The sequence below is a fragment of the Podarcis gaigeae genome (assembly GCF_964106915.1).
Source record: "Podarcis gaigeae genome assembly, chromosome: 16".
In the NCBI taxonomy this organism is placed as follows: Eukaryota; Metazoa; Chordata; class Lepidosauria; order Squamata; family Lacertidae; genus Podarcis; species Podarcis gaigeae.
The window spans coordinates 21,690,872-21,705,076 of NC_139693.1; the positions used below are offsets into that span (position 1 = coordinate 21,690,872).

At 47.3% G+C, this 14,205-nt stretch overlaps 1 protein-coding gene across 1 annotated transcript in view; it reads left to right on the forward strand.

Annotated features, from left to right (window-relative positions):
* The first annotated feature begins 12,462 nt into the window (after window positions 1–12,462).
* Window positions 12,463–14,205, forward strand: part of SLC8B1 (solute carrier family 8 member B1) — a 30,632-nt gene continuing 28,889 nt past the window's right edge. Inside the window, exon 1 of the mRNA XM_083717837.1 lies at window positions 12,463–13,465. Coding sequence (XP_083573963.1) covers window positions 13,304–13,465 — 162 coding nt within the window. The 5' untranslated portion in view covers window positions 12,463–13,303. The remainder of the gene's footprint in view (window positions 13,466–14,205) is intronic.

A 14,205-nucleotide genomic window follows, 5' to 3' on the forward strand; every position in this document is an offset into this window, starting at 1 on the left:
CAGCCGGAGGAGGAGGAGCGCCGAGGAGAGACGGCCCCTCGCCGCGACCGGCGCACTGTCCCCGCGACGGCCCCAGGGGGGAGCCCCAGGCCCGCGATGGCGAAGGATCGGAGCGCGCGTCTACATGCCTACCTCCCGTCCCAAGGTGAGTTGAGTGGAAACTTAGGCACTTGGTGACCTTAAGGTTGTGGCCGCTGAACCTGGGTGTCAATCCCGCGCAGGAAGCCGCCTTCGTTCTGAGCCAGCTTGGTATTGCCCGCACGGACCGGCAGCAGTTAGTCAGGGTTCCATACCCGGGCGTTTTCCCTAGAGCTTCCTGGAGATTGAACCCGGAGCCCTCTGCGTGCAAAGCAGGTGCTCTAACCAGGGCCGGATTTAGGTTTGATGAAGCCCTAAGCTACTGAAGGTAATGGGGTACTTTATAGGTCCAGTTGTCCTTTGTCAACAACAAATTGTCGCCGTTTTTTGTGTTGAATATATGCTCTATGGTAATTTATGGACCTAATAGGTATCTATTGGGTGCTGGAGGAGACTCTTGAGAGTCCCATGGACTGCAAGAAGATCAAACCTCTCCATTCTCAAGAAAATCAGCCCTGAGTGCTCACTGGAAGGACAGATTCTGAAGCTGAGGCTCCAATACTTTGGCCACCTCATGAGAAGAGAAGACTCCCTGGAAAAGACCCTGATGTTGGGAAAGATGGAGGGCAGAAGGAGAAGGGAACGACAGAGGACGAGATGGTTGGACAGTGTTCTCGAAGCTACCAGCATGACTTTGACCAAACTGCAGGAGGCAGTACTCTGGTCCATGGGGTCACGAAGAGTCGGATACCGACTAAACGACTAAACAACAAATATGTATCTAAAGCCATTTGCACATAACAAAATATGTACATCATAGGAGCCTACACAACACAAAACACTGTTTCTGTATGTAGGTTTTATTTTATTTGTTTTTTATCTTATATTTTGGAAATGTACATCCAGTGTTTTTTTACTTTAATTTTTTGGGGGGCCCCAAGAGAGTGGGGCCCTAAGCTATAGCCTGCTTAGCTTATACGTAAATCTGGCACTGGCTCTAACCACTGCACTACTGTGCTTCCCTTGTCATCATAGGACACTTCCTTATACTGAGTTGGGCCATTGGCCCATCTAGTTCAGGGCTTCCCAAACGTGGGTCTCCAGCTATTTTTTTTGGACTACAGTTCCCATCATCCCTGAACACTGGTCCTACTCGCTAGGGATGATGGGATTGTAGTCCAAAATACAGCTGGCGACCCAAGTTTGGAAACCCTGATCTAGTTCCTTACTGTCGACTCTACACTGACCAGCAGTGTCTCTCCAGGGTTTCAGACAGGCAGAGCAGATGCTCTAACCACTGAGCTGCAGCCTTCCCCCAAATTCACTGAGACTAGATGGCTTTTTGAGAACCCTTCTGTAAAGAGAGGGCTCTGAATTTAGGTGATTAAGCCCCTGCCTGGGAACAAACATTCTTGTCTTGTGCCTAACATATTTTTTCCATCTCAGTTCATTTCTCCTGGATTATTTTGAGAGAATTCAGACTTTGGGGATTAGGACTGTCTGAGGGGGATCTACTGGACTCTCTGACCCAAGTTGGCTGATGACCATTGGAACTGATGAAGCAGAAGGGTGGGAGGGCCAGCAGTAGGGAGTGCCAGAGCCAGGGACAAGGGGAGCCAGCCTGTTTCTGACCCCATCGTCCTCCCTGCTGAGTTCAACAAGGCCATCAAGTGAGATTTAGGACACATTCACACCATCCACTTAAGAGCTCCCTAGGAAGAGGGATTGCTTGTTAAACCACTCTGGAAATGGTAGCTCTGGGAGGGGGAAAAGGTTCTCTGACAAACTGCAACTCCCAGAATTCTTTGGGGGAAGCCCTAACTTCTCTGTTGTTGTTTAGTCGTTTAGTCATGTCCGACCAGAGCACGCCAGGCACTTCTGTCTTCCACTGCCTCCCACAGCTTGGTCAAACTCATGTTCGTAGCTTCGAGAACACTGTCCAACCATCTCATCCTCTGTCATCTCCTTCTCCTTGTACCCTCCATCTTTCCCAACAGCAGGGTCTTTTCTAGGGAGTCTTCTCTTCTCATGAGGTGGCCAAAGTATTGGAGCCTCAGCTTCAGGATCTGTCCTTCCAGTGAGCACTCAGGGCTGATTTCCTTCAGAATGGAGAGGTTTGATCTTCTTGCAGTCCATGGGACTCTCAAGAGTCTCCTCCAGCACCAGAATTCAAAAGCATCAATTCTTTGGCGATCAGCCTTCTTTCTAACTGCTCATAGTGCTTTAAATCTCTGGTGCGAAGTGGGGCTGGCAGAGGGTAAGCTGGGCTTGCATTGAGGCAGTGCGATGGCTGGCTTGGAGCTGACATTTAAATTTCCCATAATGCCTTGGAGAAACCCTACACCAGAGGCATTGTGGGAAACTTAAATGGTGTCTTTAAGCAGCATGGAGCAGTACAGTGGTACCTTGGTTCTCATACATAATCCATTCTGCAAGTCCGTAGGACTTCAAAAACATTAGAAAACCAAGGTGCGGCTTCCGATTGGCACAGGCTCCCCGAAAACAATAGCCGACAGCCACATTGGATGTTCGGCTTCCGAAAAACGTTAGAAAACCGGAACACTTCTGGGTATTTGCCGTTCGGGAGCTGAAATGATCGAGTACCAAGGCGTTCGAGAACCAAGGTTTCACTGTAGTTCCCATTTACAAGCAAGTTTTAGTTATTCTTTTTATATTTATCATTTTATATTTATTATTTTTTATATTTATTTGGGGGAGTGATGCTTTTTATATAAACAGCAAATCTTTATATGGTGACCATAGGAAAACTATGTTTAAGTGTGTGCACGTATTCCATTTCGAACTGATATGCTAGAATAAAAATTGATGTCTTACGATATGCTAGGATATTATGGTATCCAAAGTTGCGCCAAGTTGCTCATGCTATTGGCTCAAGGATTTCTGCTCCCACAACAGAACTTTTCCTGCTCTTTGGAACTCGCTCCCATAGGAGACAGTGATGGCCATCAACCTAGATGGCTGTAAGGGAGGACTGGGCAAATTCATGGCTGTCTACCAGCCATGATGGCTATGCTCTGCCTCCACAGTTGGCTTCTCAATAACAGTTGCTGGAAACTGCAGGAGGGGAGAGGGTTCTTGCTCATAGCTCCTGCTTGCAGACTTCCCATTGGGGCACCCGGGTGGCCACTGTGAGAACAAGATGCTGCCAATGAGACTGGATGAGCCAATGGCCCTGATCCAGCAGGCTCTCATGTCATTATGTGAAGGGGAGCTCCCGCTGTACAAGTGTAAATCCTTGCAGTAACAAGAGAGAGAGGAAAAACTTTATTTGCATTAGCCAATGGCTATAGCAACAGTAAAACATTACAGTATACACAGAAAATGAAATTTGATTTTTTTAAATAAATATTTATTAGAGTTTCCAATTTAATACAAAAAACTGAAATACAAAAATACAGAAATACAAAAAATACACAATCAAAAAAGAAAAAACAAAACAAGTATAGTTTCCAAAACTTATTTCTATTACTTTGTTTCTCAAACCTCCTCTCACCTCCCCCTTTTGTACAGTATTCCAGTTCGAATCTTAATTCAGCAAGTCCTTATTATAACTTATTTGTAACTTATTTTAGCTTATTACTCCACTTTTACTTTACAGCTGGTAACCACTTAATTTCTGTCCAACAACATTCTAACATTCATTAGTTTTGCAATATTTCTGCAAATAAACTTTAAATTTCCTCCAATCCTCTTCCGCCGACTCTTTTCCCTGGTCTCGGATTCTGCCAGTCATTTCTGCCAATCCCATATAGTCAATCATCTTCATCTGCCATTCTTCCTGAAAATGAAATTTGATATAAAAGCACAATTTAAAGTCCTGAATCAGCAGTCAGTTAGTGGCCCTTATTCTGATTGCCCCTGCTATAAACCTAGCAACCTTTGCTGTTATCTGCTCATTTTGAACTGATAGAAGAAAGGAGATTGTGACAGTGGTTGAGCGCCCTGGGATGCTTAGTACGAGTGGGGTGATGATCTCATTCCTCAGGTCTTTGTAGAGAGTACAGGGCAGGAGGACGTGTGCCGCTGTTTTGGTGCTACCATCACCACAGGGGCAAAGACGTTTTTCAGGTGGGATCTTTTGGAATCGACCCTCAAGTGCCGCAGATGGCAAAACATCCAGTCTTGCAAGTGTAAAAGCACGTCCGTATTTTGGGATAATGAGTTTGTGCAGATATGGGGCCGCAGAATCAAAATGGAGAGGTGGAAACTGAACATACGAAGGGCAGAATTTCCTTATAGTGGCCAGGTTGTTCTGATGCTTGATATCTTTTAGACGTTGACCAATTAGACTGTTTGCTTTAGTGGGGCCCATACTGAGTAGGTGTTGTGGGGATAGGCCACAAGAGTGAAGTTTTTGATAGACGGTTTTAAGCCAGGCACTTTTATGGGAGTCTTGAAGTACTAGGGATAGTAAACCGGGGGGATTTGAGTTTAGGCAGAGCCAGAAGTTAAGAGTTCTTTGCCAAGTCTGTACTTCTACTGAAGTGAGACTTGCCTCCAGTCTCAATGATGCGTTTGGGATGCATGGCGGTACAGAAAAAAATCTTGCAGTAACAAGGATTTGGATGCCACCCAATGACTTCAGATTCCCACCCACCCCCATCTACGTTAACTATAAGAGAGAGAGAAATAGCAGTTTTGACTCCAAAGTTCATGCTTTCAGGAAAAGAGTGACTTTTGTTCAGAGGAGGACGGATTTGCCGTTGCAGAGAGAAACTCTGTGGCCCACCCACGTGGCCCCAAGTGAACAGTACAGTTTCCAAAGGAGACCTGCACTCAGAGACCCCGGTCTTGCCAAAGTACACAGGACTCTTGAGTTTTGAAGGGGCCTTGGCTATTTCAGCAAAAAAATTAAAAAGTCTGCAGCTTTCCTGAGCTGTGATAGGCCACGGCGATGGGAACGTGGGTGGCTGAGTTCAGTGGGTCTCATGTGATCCTGGTGGGGCAATTTCACAAGATGCCGTGTTGATCTTTTAAGCTCTTAAGGCTGTTATGTCACCAGCCCCCAGGTAACAGGGCCCCTGCTCTCCCAGGAGTTTTTGGCCTATCAGGTGGAATGCAGCGTGGGAGAGACTGGTAGGATATAGCTGAACAGAGCAGGGCTTCCCCCGACGTCTGAGTTCATCCACCATTTTGATGGACTTATAAAGTTGACATTGAACCCCCCCCCCATCTTAATTCTTAAGAATGTGATGTAAAATTAAGAAATAAACAACGTTTATTAATCATCAATCACCATTACTAGGAATGGTAAAACATAAAAAAGGGAAATAAACAAGTGAAAATGGTTCCAAATTATTATTTTTTGTACTATGTCTGGTAAATTATTATTATTATTATTATTATTATTATTATTATTATTACCACCCCACCCTTTTCCCTGATGGGACTTAAGGCAGATTACAGATAAAACTAATAGCCATAATTAAAAAACATTGATAGAAATAAAACTATATACAGTGGAACCTCTGGCTGCAGACGTAATCCGTGACGGAGGAACGTTGGCAACCCGCAGCGTTCATAACCTGCAGTGCCCCATCTGTGCACGCACATGATGCGATTTGCTGCTGTGCATGCGCAAGCGGCGAAACCCGGAAGTAACCCTTTCCGGTACTTCCGGGTTTCCCTTGGTCCACAACCTGAAAATACGTAACCTGAAGCATTTGTAACCCGAGGTACCACTGTGGTACAGTGCTACCTTGGTTGTCGAACTTAATCCATTCCACAGTTCGAAAATCAAGGCACAGCTTCCGATTGGCTGCAGGAGCTTCCTGCACTCAATCGGAAGCCGCAGAAGCCATGTCGGACGTTCGGCTTCCAAAAAACGTTCACAAACCTGAACACTCACTTCCGGGTTTACAGCGTTCAGGAGCCAGTTGGGTCCGACTACCAAGGCATTCAACAACCAAGGTACAACTGTACACATGGTATTTAAAATCTATTAAAACTATACCAGTAATGACAATAAAAACAGCACGACACCAGTTCCCAAAAGTGTGTTGGAACAAATTTTCACCTGTTGAACGAAAGGCAACAAAGAGGGAGCCGGTATAATTTCCTAGGAGAGAGAGTTCCAAATTCTGGGAGCAACCGAGAAGGCCTTTCTTAGTTCCCTTTCAACCCCTGTACAGTGACTCCATGGGGGCCAGTATTCAGTGGCGTAGCGTGGGTTGTCAGCACCCGGGGCAAGGCAAGTAATTTGCGCCCCCTAACCTGTGGATTTGCGCCCCTAACCCTAAGCCCCAGGTGTTGTGCCCGGTGCGGCTGGCCCCCCCTGCACCCCCCACACTACGCCACTGCCAATATTGACCACTTTGGGAAACTGTGATATTAAAGCCATTTCTTTTACATCCACGATTTAACAGCTCCATTCAGTATGATGGATAGCCTTTATCTTCAGGGCCAGGGAGAGACTGTGTTCCGTGGGAACAGGGGTGTTTGGCCAATATAAACCGGATTAAGCTCAAGGCCTATCTAGTCCAGCCTCCTGTTCTCACAATGGTCCACCAGATGCTCTTAAAATTGTGCAAGTTGCTTGAAATTTCATATGTTGGCAAGGGACTAATGAATCGAAAGAACAACAAAAAAAGTTATTATAATTAAGATATTATAATAATTATACTAGTATTACTAAATATTATAATATTTATAATTGCAATAATCCCTCAGAGTCAATACAGCTAGTTAAGTTTTAACCAGCCCCGTTTAACTCCGAAAAAATTACATCTTGGTAAACACGAGATAGGGGCTGCCCAAGCGCTGCAACAAGACTGCTGGGATATGAGGCTCTCAATTTCAGGGGCCTGAGTTCGAGTCTTCGAGCTCCACGTTGGCCTGCTTTGCAGCGGACTGCGCTAGGCGTCCCTCGTGGTCCGGATTTTTGGACGCAAGAGAAATACGGCTGTTCGCCTTTAAGGGGGAAAGGCAAGTTGTCTCTTTAAGCCGCTGGCGAGGGAAGGAGGGCTGAGCTGGCAAGGGAGGGCGGAGTTGCGGCTTGTTTGGCCGGCTAAAGGCAGGGGATCGGCGGTGCTTCTGCTGCTGCCGAAGCGGGTGGGCTGTCTGCTTCTGCCACTGAGTTGCAGCGGAGGCCGGTGGCTTGAAGCGCACAGGTGCGGCGGGTAAGGGCTTTTGCAAGGGAGCAGCGCCTTCCGCGCCCGGCTGCAAAGGGCGATCGCCCGGGAGCGGGGGATCTTGCTAACCGAGCCTCGCAGCTTCTGGCGTGGAGACGGAGGGCGCGATCCCGCGCGGCGCTTCCTCGCCTCTTCGCTCCCCTTTTGCGCGCTCAGGTCGGAGGCGCCCCGCGCGTCGTGCCAAGGCGAGCGGAGCGGGAGGGAAGAGAAGACGGCGGGCAAAGGACTCCGCCTGGCTGCTACTTGGCAAGAGCCGGAGAAATGGATGCCAATCCGAATCGGGGCAGGGTTTGTTTACTTGCTGAGGCTGCGTGTTGGCCTTCCGGGACCGTGGAGATGGGCGCGGGTGGGCATTGAGAAGAAAACGGTGGGTGGGAAATTGCGCGCGCGCGCATGGCACTTGGCTTTGTTTGCAGGATCAGACCAACGGCCTCATCCCGTTAGGCTTTCTCTAGAGTAGAGGCCACTGGGTCGTTTGCTACTAGCTCTGCCTGTTTGGGGGAAGGGAAACAAAACAGATGGGGAATGCCCCCTTTGTGCCTGGGATCAGACATTCGGAAGAGGTAAACTGCTTTTGCCCATGGAGGTTCTATTGTGGCCAGATCGCTTTATTTATTTTCGTTTTGTAGCTCACCTTTCCTCTCTCCTCCCCAAAGGTACAGTTGGAATTTAGCTGGTATTTCAGGCCAGAGTGTTTGATATTTTGATGGTGGGAGAAAGTTCACAACCTAGGCAGTGGATGGGAGCTACTGCTGCCAGGAGACAAAAACTATAGGGAATATTGCTTTGTACCGAGTTAGATCCACCCTGCTCAATATTGTCTGCACTGACTGGCAGTGGTGGATGGTCTTACTATTGACCATTTTACCTCTCCCCACCCCAACTTGGCATCTCCCAGCTGTTTTGGGCCATAACTCCCTATTGCTGCCTGGGTCTGGTGAGTCCATATACCAAAACTTTTGGAAGACACCAAATTTGGGGAAGACTGAACTAGCCTATTATTAGAAGGGTTTAGGTGACCCCCCCCCCCCACTGCATGTTAAAAGCGGGTGCAAATGGTGGCAGCAAAGCAACATTAAGTCATTAAAAGCCTAATGGACCATGCCAAGTCCTGTGATTGTGAATTACGTAAAAGAATTATGGGGTGTGTTTAGAGATAATGCATTTCCTTTGTGTCGGGAAACCTACATTACTGCGGACTCAGGCTGCTGACCCATCAATGAATGGATGTATTTTTCCAGCCAATGGTATGAAGGGCGGTGATGCAAGCTTTGCAAGCTGCATAGGATTGTTTTTTGGCTTTCATGTCTCTGAGTTCTGTCTAACTTGAAGGGGGTTTGGTGGGTGTGAAGGTACATTGTCCTTCTAGTTGTAGAGGCAATTATAGATCATTTTCATTCTTTTATTTTGCAAAATAAAATATATACCACTTGATTGCAATAAAGCCCTGGAGCGGTTTGCAAAAAGAATAAAAATATTGGTTAAAAAAGAGAGAGAGAGTTTAAAATGTCTCTTTCAAACACTCAAAAAATAATTAAAGCAACAATCAGCCAAAAACCAGATTAAAATGCATTCTACATGTTAAGTACAGTGGTACCTCTGGTTACGTACTTAATTCGTTCCGGAGGTCCATTCTTAACCTGAAACTGTTCTTAACCTGAAGCACCACTTTAGCTAATGGGGCCTCCTGCTGCCGCCACACGATTTCTATTCTCATCCTGAAGCAAAGTTCTTAACCTGAGGTAATATTTCTGGGTTAGCAGAGTCTGTAACCTGAAGCGTATGTAACCCGAGGTACCACTGTATAGGTATGCCTGAATAAAAAAAGGTTTTTAGTAGGCACCAAAAAAATACAGTGAAGGTGCCAGCCTGGTGTCAACAGGCAGGGAGTTCCACAGTGTGGGTGCGGCTACACTGAAAGATCAATTTCTTGTATCTTTCTCCTTACCTGGTGTTTTCTCTTCTGCCTCTAGTAATTTAGGTGCAGCAGCCCACTAGTCCTCAGCCTTTTTAGGCCCAGGACCCACCATTAACCCCAACATGCATTTGGGGGGACCCAATTCTGATTTTTTGTTATTTAAATATACATGAAGGAGCATTTCCACCCCCATCTTTCAACCCGGACACTGAGGTCCAGTTCCGAGGGTCTTCTGGAGGTTCCATCACTGCGAGAAGTTACAGGGAACCAGGCAGAGGGCCTTCTCGATAGTGGTGCCCGCCCTGTGGAACGCCCTCCCATCAGATGTCAAGGAAATAAACAACTATCTGACTTTTAGAAGACATCTGAAGGCAGCCCTGTTGATGGAAGTTTTAATGTTTTATGGTGTTTTTGATATTCTGTTGGAAGCTGCCCAAAGTGGCTGGGGAGGCCCAGCCAGATAGACAGGGTATATGTAAATAATAATAATAATAATAATAGCAACTGCAATGCCTGCAGAATGATGGAAGGGAGGGCTAACCCTTTCTTCCCATATCGTGGTCCTGTCAGGAGCTGCTCCCCTCTGATGCAGTTTGCTCTGAGTATTTGGCCCCAATGGAAGATTCCCTGCCAGAACTCATTTCCTCGGGGGAGACTTTCATCAGGACAGCAGTATGGGAGGAAGTGGTTAAACCCACCACGACTTCCTGAAAGGGGTCATGTGATTCCAATTCTCTCTCCTCTTACAATCACACCTACACTGTCAAAATCAAACTTTGCACATGTGCATTTTAACCCATTACCTACTCCAGTCCTTGTTAACTGCTGCATTGAAAACCTAACATATAGGGTAACGGTCCTGGCTCAGTGGTAGAGCATCCTTGCAGGCAGAACGTGCTGGGTTCAATCTCCAGGTATGGCTAGGGAAAGACTCCTTATTTTGAATCCTAGAGAGCCACTGTCAGTCAGTGTAGACAGTACTGAGCTAGATACACCCACTAAGGTGGCACTGTGGTCTAAACCACTGAGCTGCTTGGGCTTGCTGAACGGTTCGAATCCCTGCGATGGGGTGAGCTCCCGTTGCTCTGTCCCAGCTCCTGCCAACCTAGCAGTTCGAAAGCACACCAGTGCAAGTAGATAAATAGGTACCTCTGCGACGAGAAGGTAAACAGCGTTTCCATGTGCTCTGGCACTCGTCACGGTTTCCCGTTGTGCCAGAAGCGGTTTAGTCATGCCGGCCACATGACCCGGAAAGCTGTCTTGGACAAACGCTGGCTCCCTCGGCCTGAAAGCGAAATGAGCACCACAACCCCAAAGGCAATTTTGACTGGACATAACTGTCCAGGGGTCCTTTATCTTTTACCTTTACCCATCCTGGATGGACTCAGTAGTCTGACTTTGTATGTAAGGCAGCTTCCAGCCAAATGTGGCCCTCATAAGCCTCTCTAGCAGGCCCCTGGGCATCTTTCCCCAGTCCACACACTTTTCTCCTTGCTTGAACACAGAGGGAAAATCCATATGAACTAAGGCAATCCCAACAGGTGGTGATAGGGGACCAGTGGCCTTTCTGATGTGTCTCTGTTCCAGTTCCCATCAGCCCCAGCCAGCATGACCAATAGTCAGGGGGCAACTGGGGCCGCTTCACATCACCAGGTGAAGATGGGTAGCTCAGTTGGTTAGAGCAGGGTGCTGGCAATGCCAAAGTTGCAGGTTTGATCCCCGTAGGCATATCCCTGCATTGCAGGGGTTTGGACCAGATGATCCTTAGGGTCCCTTTCGACTCTATATATCTATGATTCAATGAACTACCCCTGTTTTTATTAAAGCATTAGGAAGTTCTTTTGCATTTCCTTAATTCCTCAACAGGGGGGAAAACAACCAGCATTTCTACTGAGGTTTCAGCCATCTGCACATTTTATCTAAAAATATAATTGACCGGCTGGAGAAAAAGCAGATGTGATTCATCAACTCAAGAAATTGTTATAAAATCCAAGGTGTACACTCAGTGGCGTAGCGTGGGTTGTCAGCACCCGGGGCAAGGCAAGTAATTTGCGCCCCCTAACCCCTGGATTTGCGCCCCTAACCCCTGGATTTGCGCCCCCTAACCCCCAGATGTTGCGCCCGGTGCAGCCGGCCCCCCCTGCACCCCCCACGCTACGCCACTGTGTACACAGGACTCCTTGCCCCGGCTGTAAACAGAGGTCTGGGCAGAAGACGGTGTTTTAAAAATAGTGTTAGGAGCAGAAGGGCTGATGCGCTGAACTCCTTCTTCTGGGGAAAGGTTTTCAGGTTTTCAAATCCCCTCCCTTTGTTATCTTGGAACAGGCAGCCTGGGTAAACAAAGTGGCTGATAAGAATTCTCTCTCTCTTTTTAAAAAAAGAAATCCTCCAGAATTTCTAGGATCATTTGACTTTGTGACCTCTGTCACTCTGCTTCCACACCACCTGGTTTCATGCTAATTTGTACCTTGCTAGCTAGGTGGTGGTGAAAGGAATTCCCCGAGAAAAGATGCTTTTTAGTGTCAACAGAGTTTGATTGCATCTGGGTGAAATGTTGCAGCTAAACCTGTCTCACTGCATAGCGATGAGCTAGGTGGACCAATGATCTGATTCGGGACAATTCAACCTCCTGTGTTCCTTTTTAAATCAGCCCTTTTTATGAGGAACGATGAGGACTGGAATCTTTTTTTTTAGGGGAAGGGATAGGTTTTTCCACATTACCTGGCCCTCAGAACTGTCTGCAGGCCACGCCCCTCTCTCTCCTCAAGCCACACCCCTTTTAACCTCGCCCTCTTAGAGAAGCCAGCCTTCTGTGTTGGTTTACACCTGTTGCTCCTCCCACTTTTGCCTCTGGCCCCGCCCACCGCATGCATGCAGCCCCTGGCAGGTCACCCAGAAGAGAATGCGGCCCTTGGGCAGAACATTTTTTTAACCCTTCCTACTCCAGAGGGTGTCTCCTGATCCACCGGAGAAGAAGCTTTGTGCTAAAATAGCCTGTAAGCACCAGTTGGAACCGTGGAATGGTATTCACAGTGATGGAACAGAAAGGGCAATTCTTACTTGTAAGGAGTCCTTCCTTTGATGTTGTAGCACCTGCACTTTGGAACTCCCTGCCGATTGACATTAGGCAGACACCATCACCGTACTGTACACCTGCTGAAAGCTTTCCTGTTTCAGCAGGGCCTATCCAGACACCTGCTTTGGTTACATCTGTTTGTAAATTTGTTTTAGATGTTTTACTGTGTCCTTTAACAGCTTTCAGATGCATTTTTTATTTTTTTAAATCGCGTAGGTGTTTGCCATCCTGGCTCCTTTTGAAATGCACATTTACTAAAATAAATGAAATAGATGAGTTATTTATGCCTTGCTTTTCAGCAGAGGATTAGACCAGGAAGCAGCTCATAATTAAAATCCATATAAAGATATAATTAGGGGAATGGCAGTGTGTGTAGTGAGGGGCAGTTCCTTTTAGCCTCTGTTGACACCCTCCAAATTCCAGCCTCTTTGCTCCAGGGGGAGAAAGGTACAGGAACAAGTGGAACTGGCCACCTGCTGACCCTCAGAAACAGCCCTTCTGCGTAGTCTTCCTTCTGTAACTCCTATGATTTCTCTTTCTTCCTCTCCTTTTTCTCCCCAATTTTTAATTCATTCATTTTTTGAAATGTTCATATCTGTTCCACCCTGGTGGTTGAGAAGGAGCTTGAATCTCTTTTTAAAAAACAACAACAACAAAAACCCGACTCACTGTAATGTGAAAAAAGGGGTTTAGCTTTTCACCTTCTCTGATGAAATCGATTCTCCCCTTAGTAGTTGCGAAAACCTTTTTGGTGGTTTGATCTGCTGGTTTTAAAGCGGGTTTTTTTTGCCCTTTTGCTTCTCCCCAGGTCCCAGTTCTCTCCACAAAGGGAAACCGCTGCAAGAGAATTCTCCAGCCTGAACGGAGAGGGGGCTACTTCTCCATTTCCATCAACGGCTGCAGTTTGTGAAATTTCCTGCTGGTTGGAGCAGGGGGGCTTCTCTTACTCCCCTCCCCTCTCTCCGTACCCCCGGCTCCCGGACAGGTGATGCCGTAAAGCGTGGACAAAGTGTGGACATCTTCACTTTCTAAGGGGCTGGCCTCTTCGGTTCTGGGGGGAGACACATTTGGCCAGCTGCCATGTGGACTTTCTGGGTCTTTGGAGTGGCCTGCATGGCAGCCGAGGGGGCCAGCGCAGTAGGATATCCCAATAGCTCAGAGGACCCCAGGATCTCATCTTCTCTTCACTTGGACACCAGTGGGCAGCTCAACAGGATCCTGAGCTCAGGACGAGCTGTGGACGTGAGTAGCCGAAGGGGCAGAAAGAAGCCACCAAAATTGCTGTTTGGTTGACTATTTGCATTTATTAATTGCTTGCCCCCACAGGGAGTCTCCAAGCAAAAGGATCAGAGTTTCCTGGGAAGAGGCATTGATTGTTAAACCACTCTGGGAATTGTAGTTCTGTGAGGGGGGAATAGCCTCTTAACAACTCTCAGCGTGACTTTCCATAATTCTTTGGGGAAGCCGCAACTTTAAAGCACTGGTATTACCGTGGTTTAAAGGGAGGATGTGAATGTGACTTGGGTTTCTTCAGCAAGCCTCCCAGAAGTCTTCCAGATGCCAAGGAGATTGCCTTCCTTGCCATTGTGTTATGACTGGAATGGGGCTCAGCCCTTGCCTAGCAAGGACACCTAGATGAGCTCAAGCCTGCTCAGCCAGTGAAAATGCTTCTGAAGGGAGCCAAGAATGCCTGTTTGTGGCAGAGCCGGTTATTTCACTCTGCAGCAGGAGGGCCTGCCCCACAGATCTCCCTCCACCCTTATTTTGCAGCTGCTTTCAAGCCCAGATCCGAATTAGTCCTGACTCCTGGCCTCTCTCTACTCGGAGCCAAGCTGGGGGCTAGTTCTGCATGTGTATTATAGTAACCCTTTTCAGGGATGGTATGAGAAGGAATTCATTGAAGAAGACCTCTGTGGTCCTCTTTCATCCCAGGGCTGAACTACTGCATTGCACTTTTATGTGGGCGTCCCTTGGAGACTGTT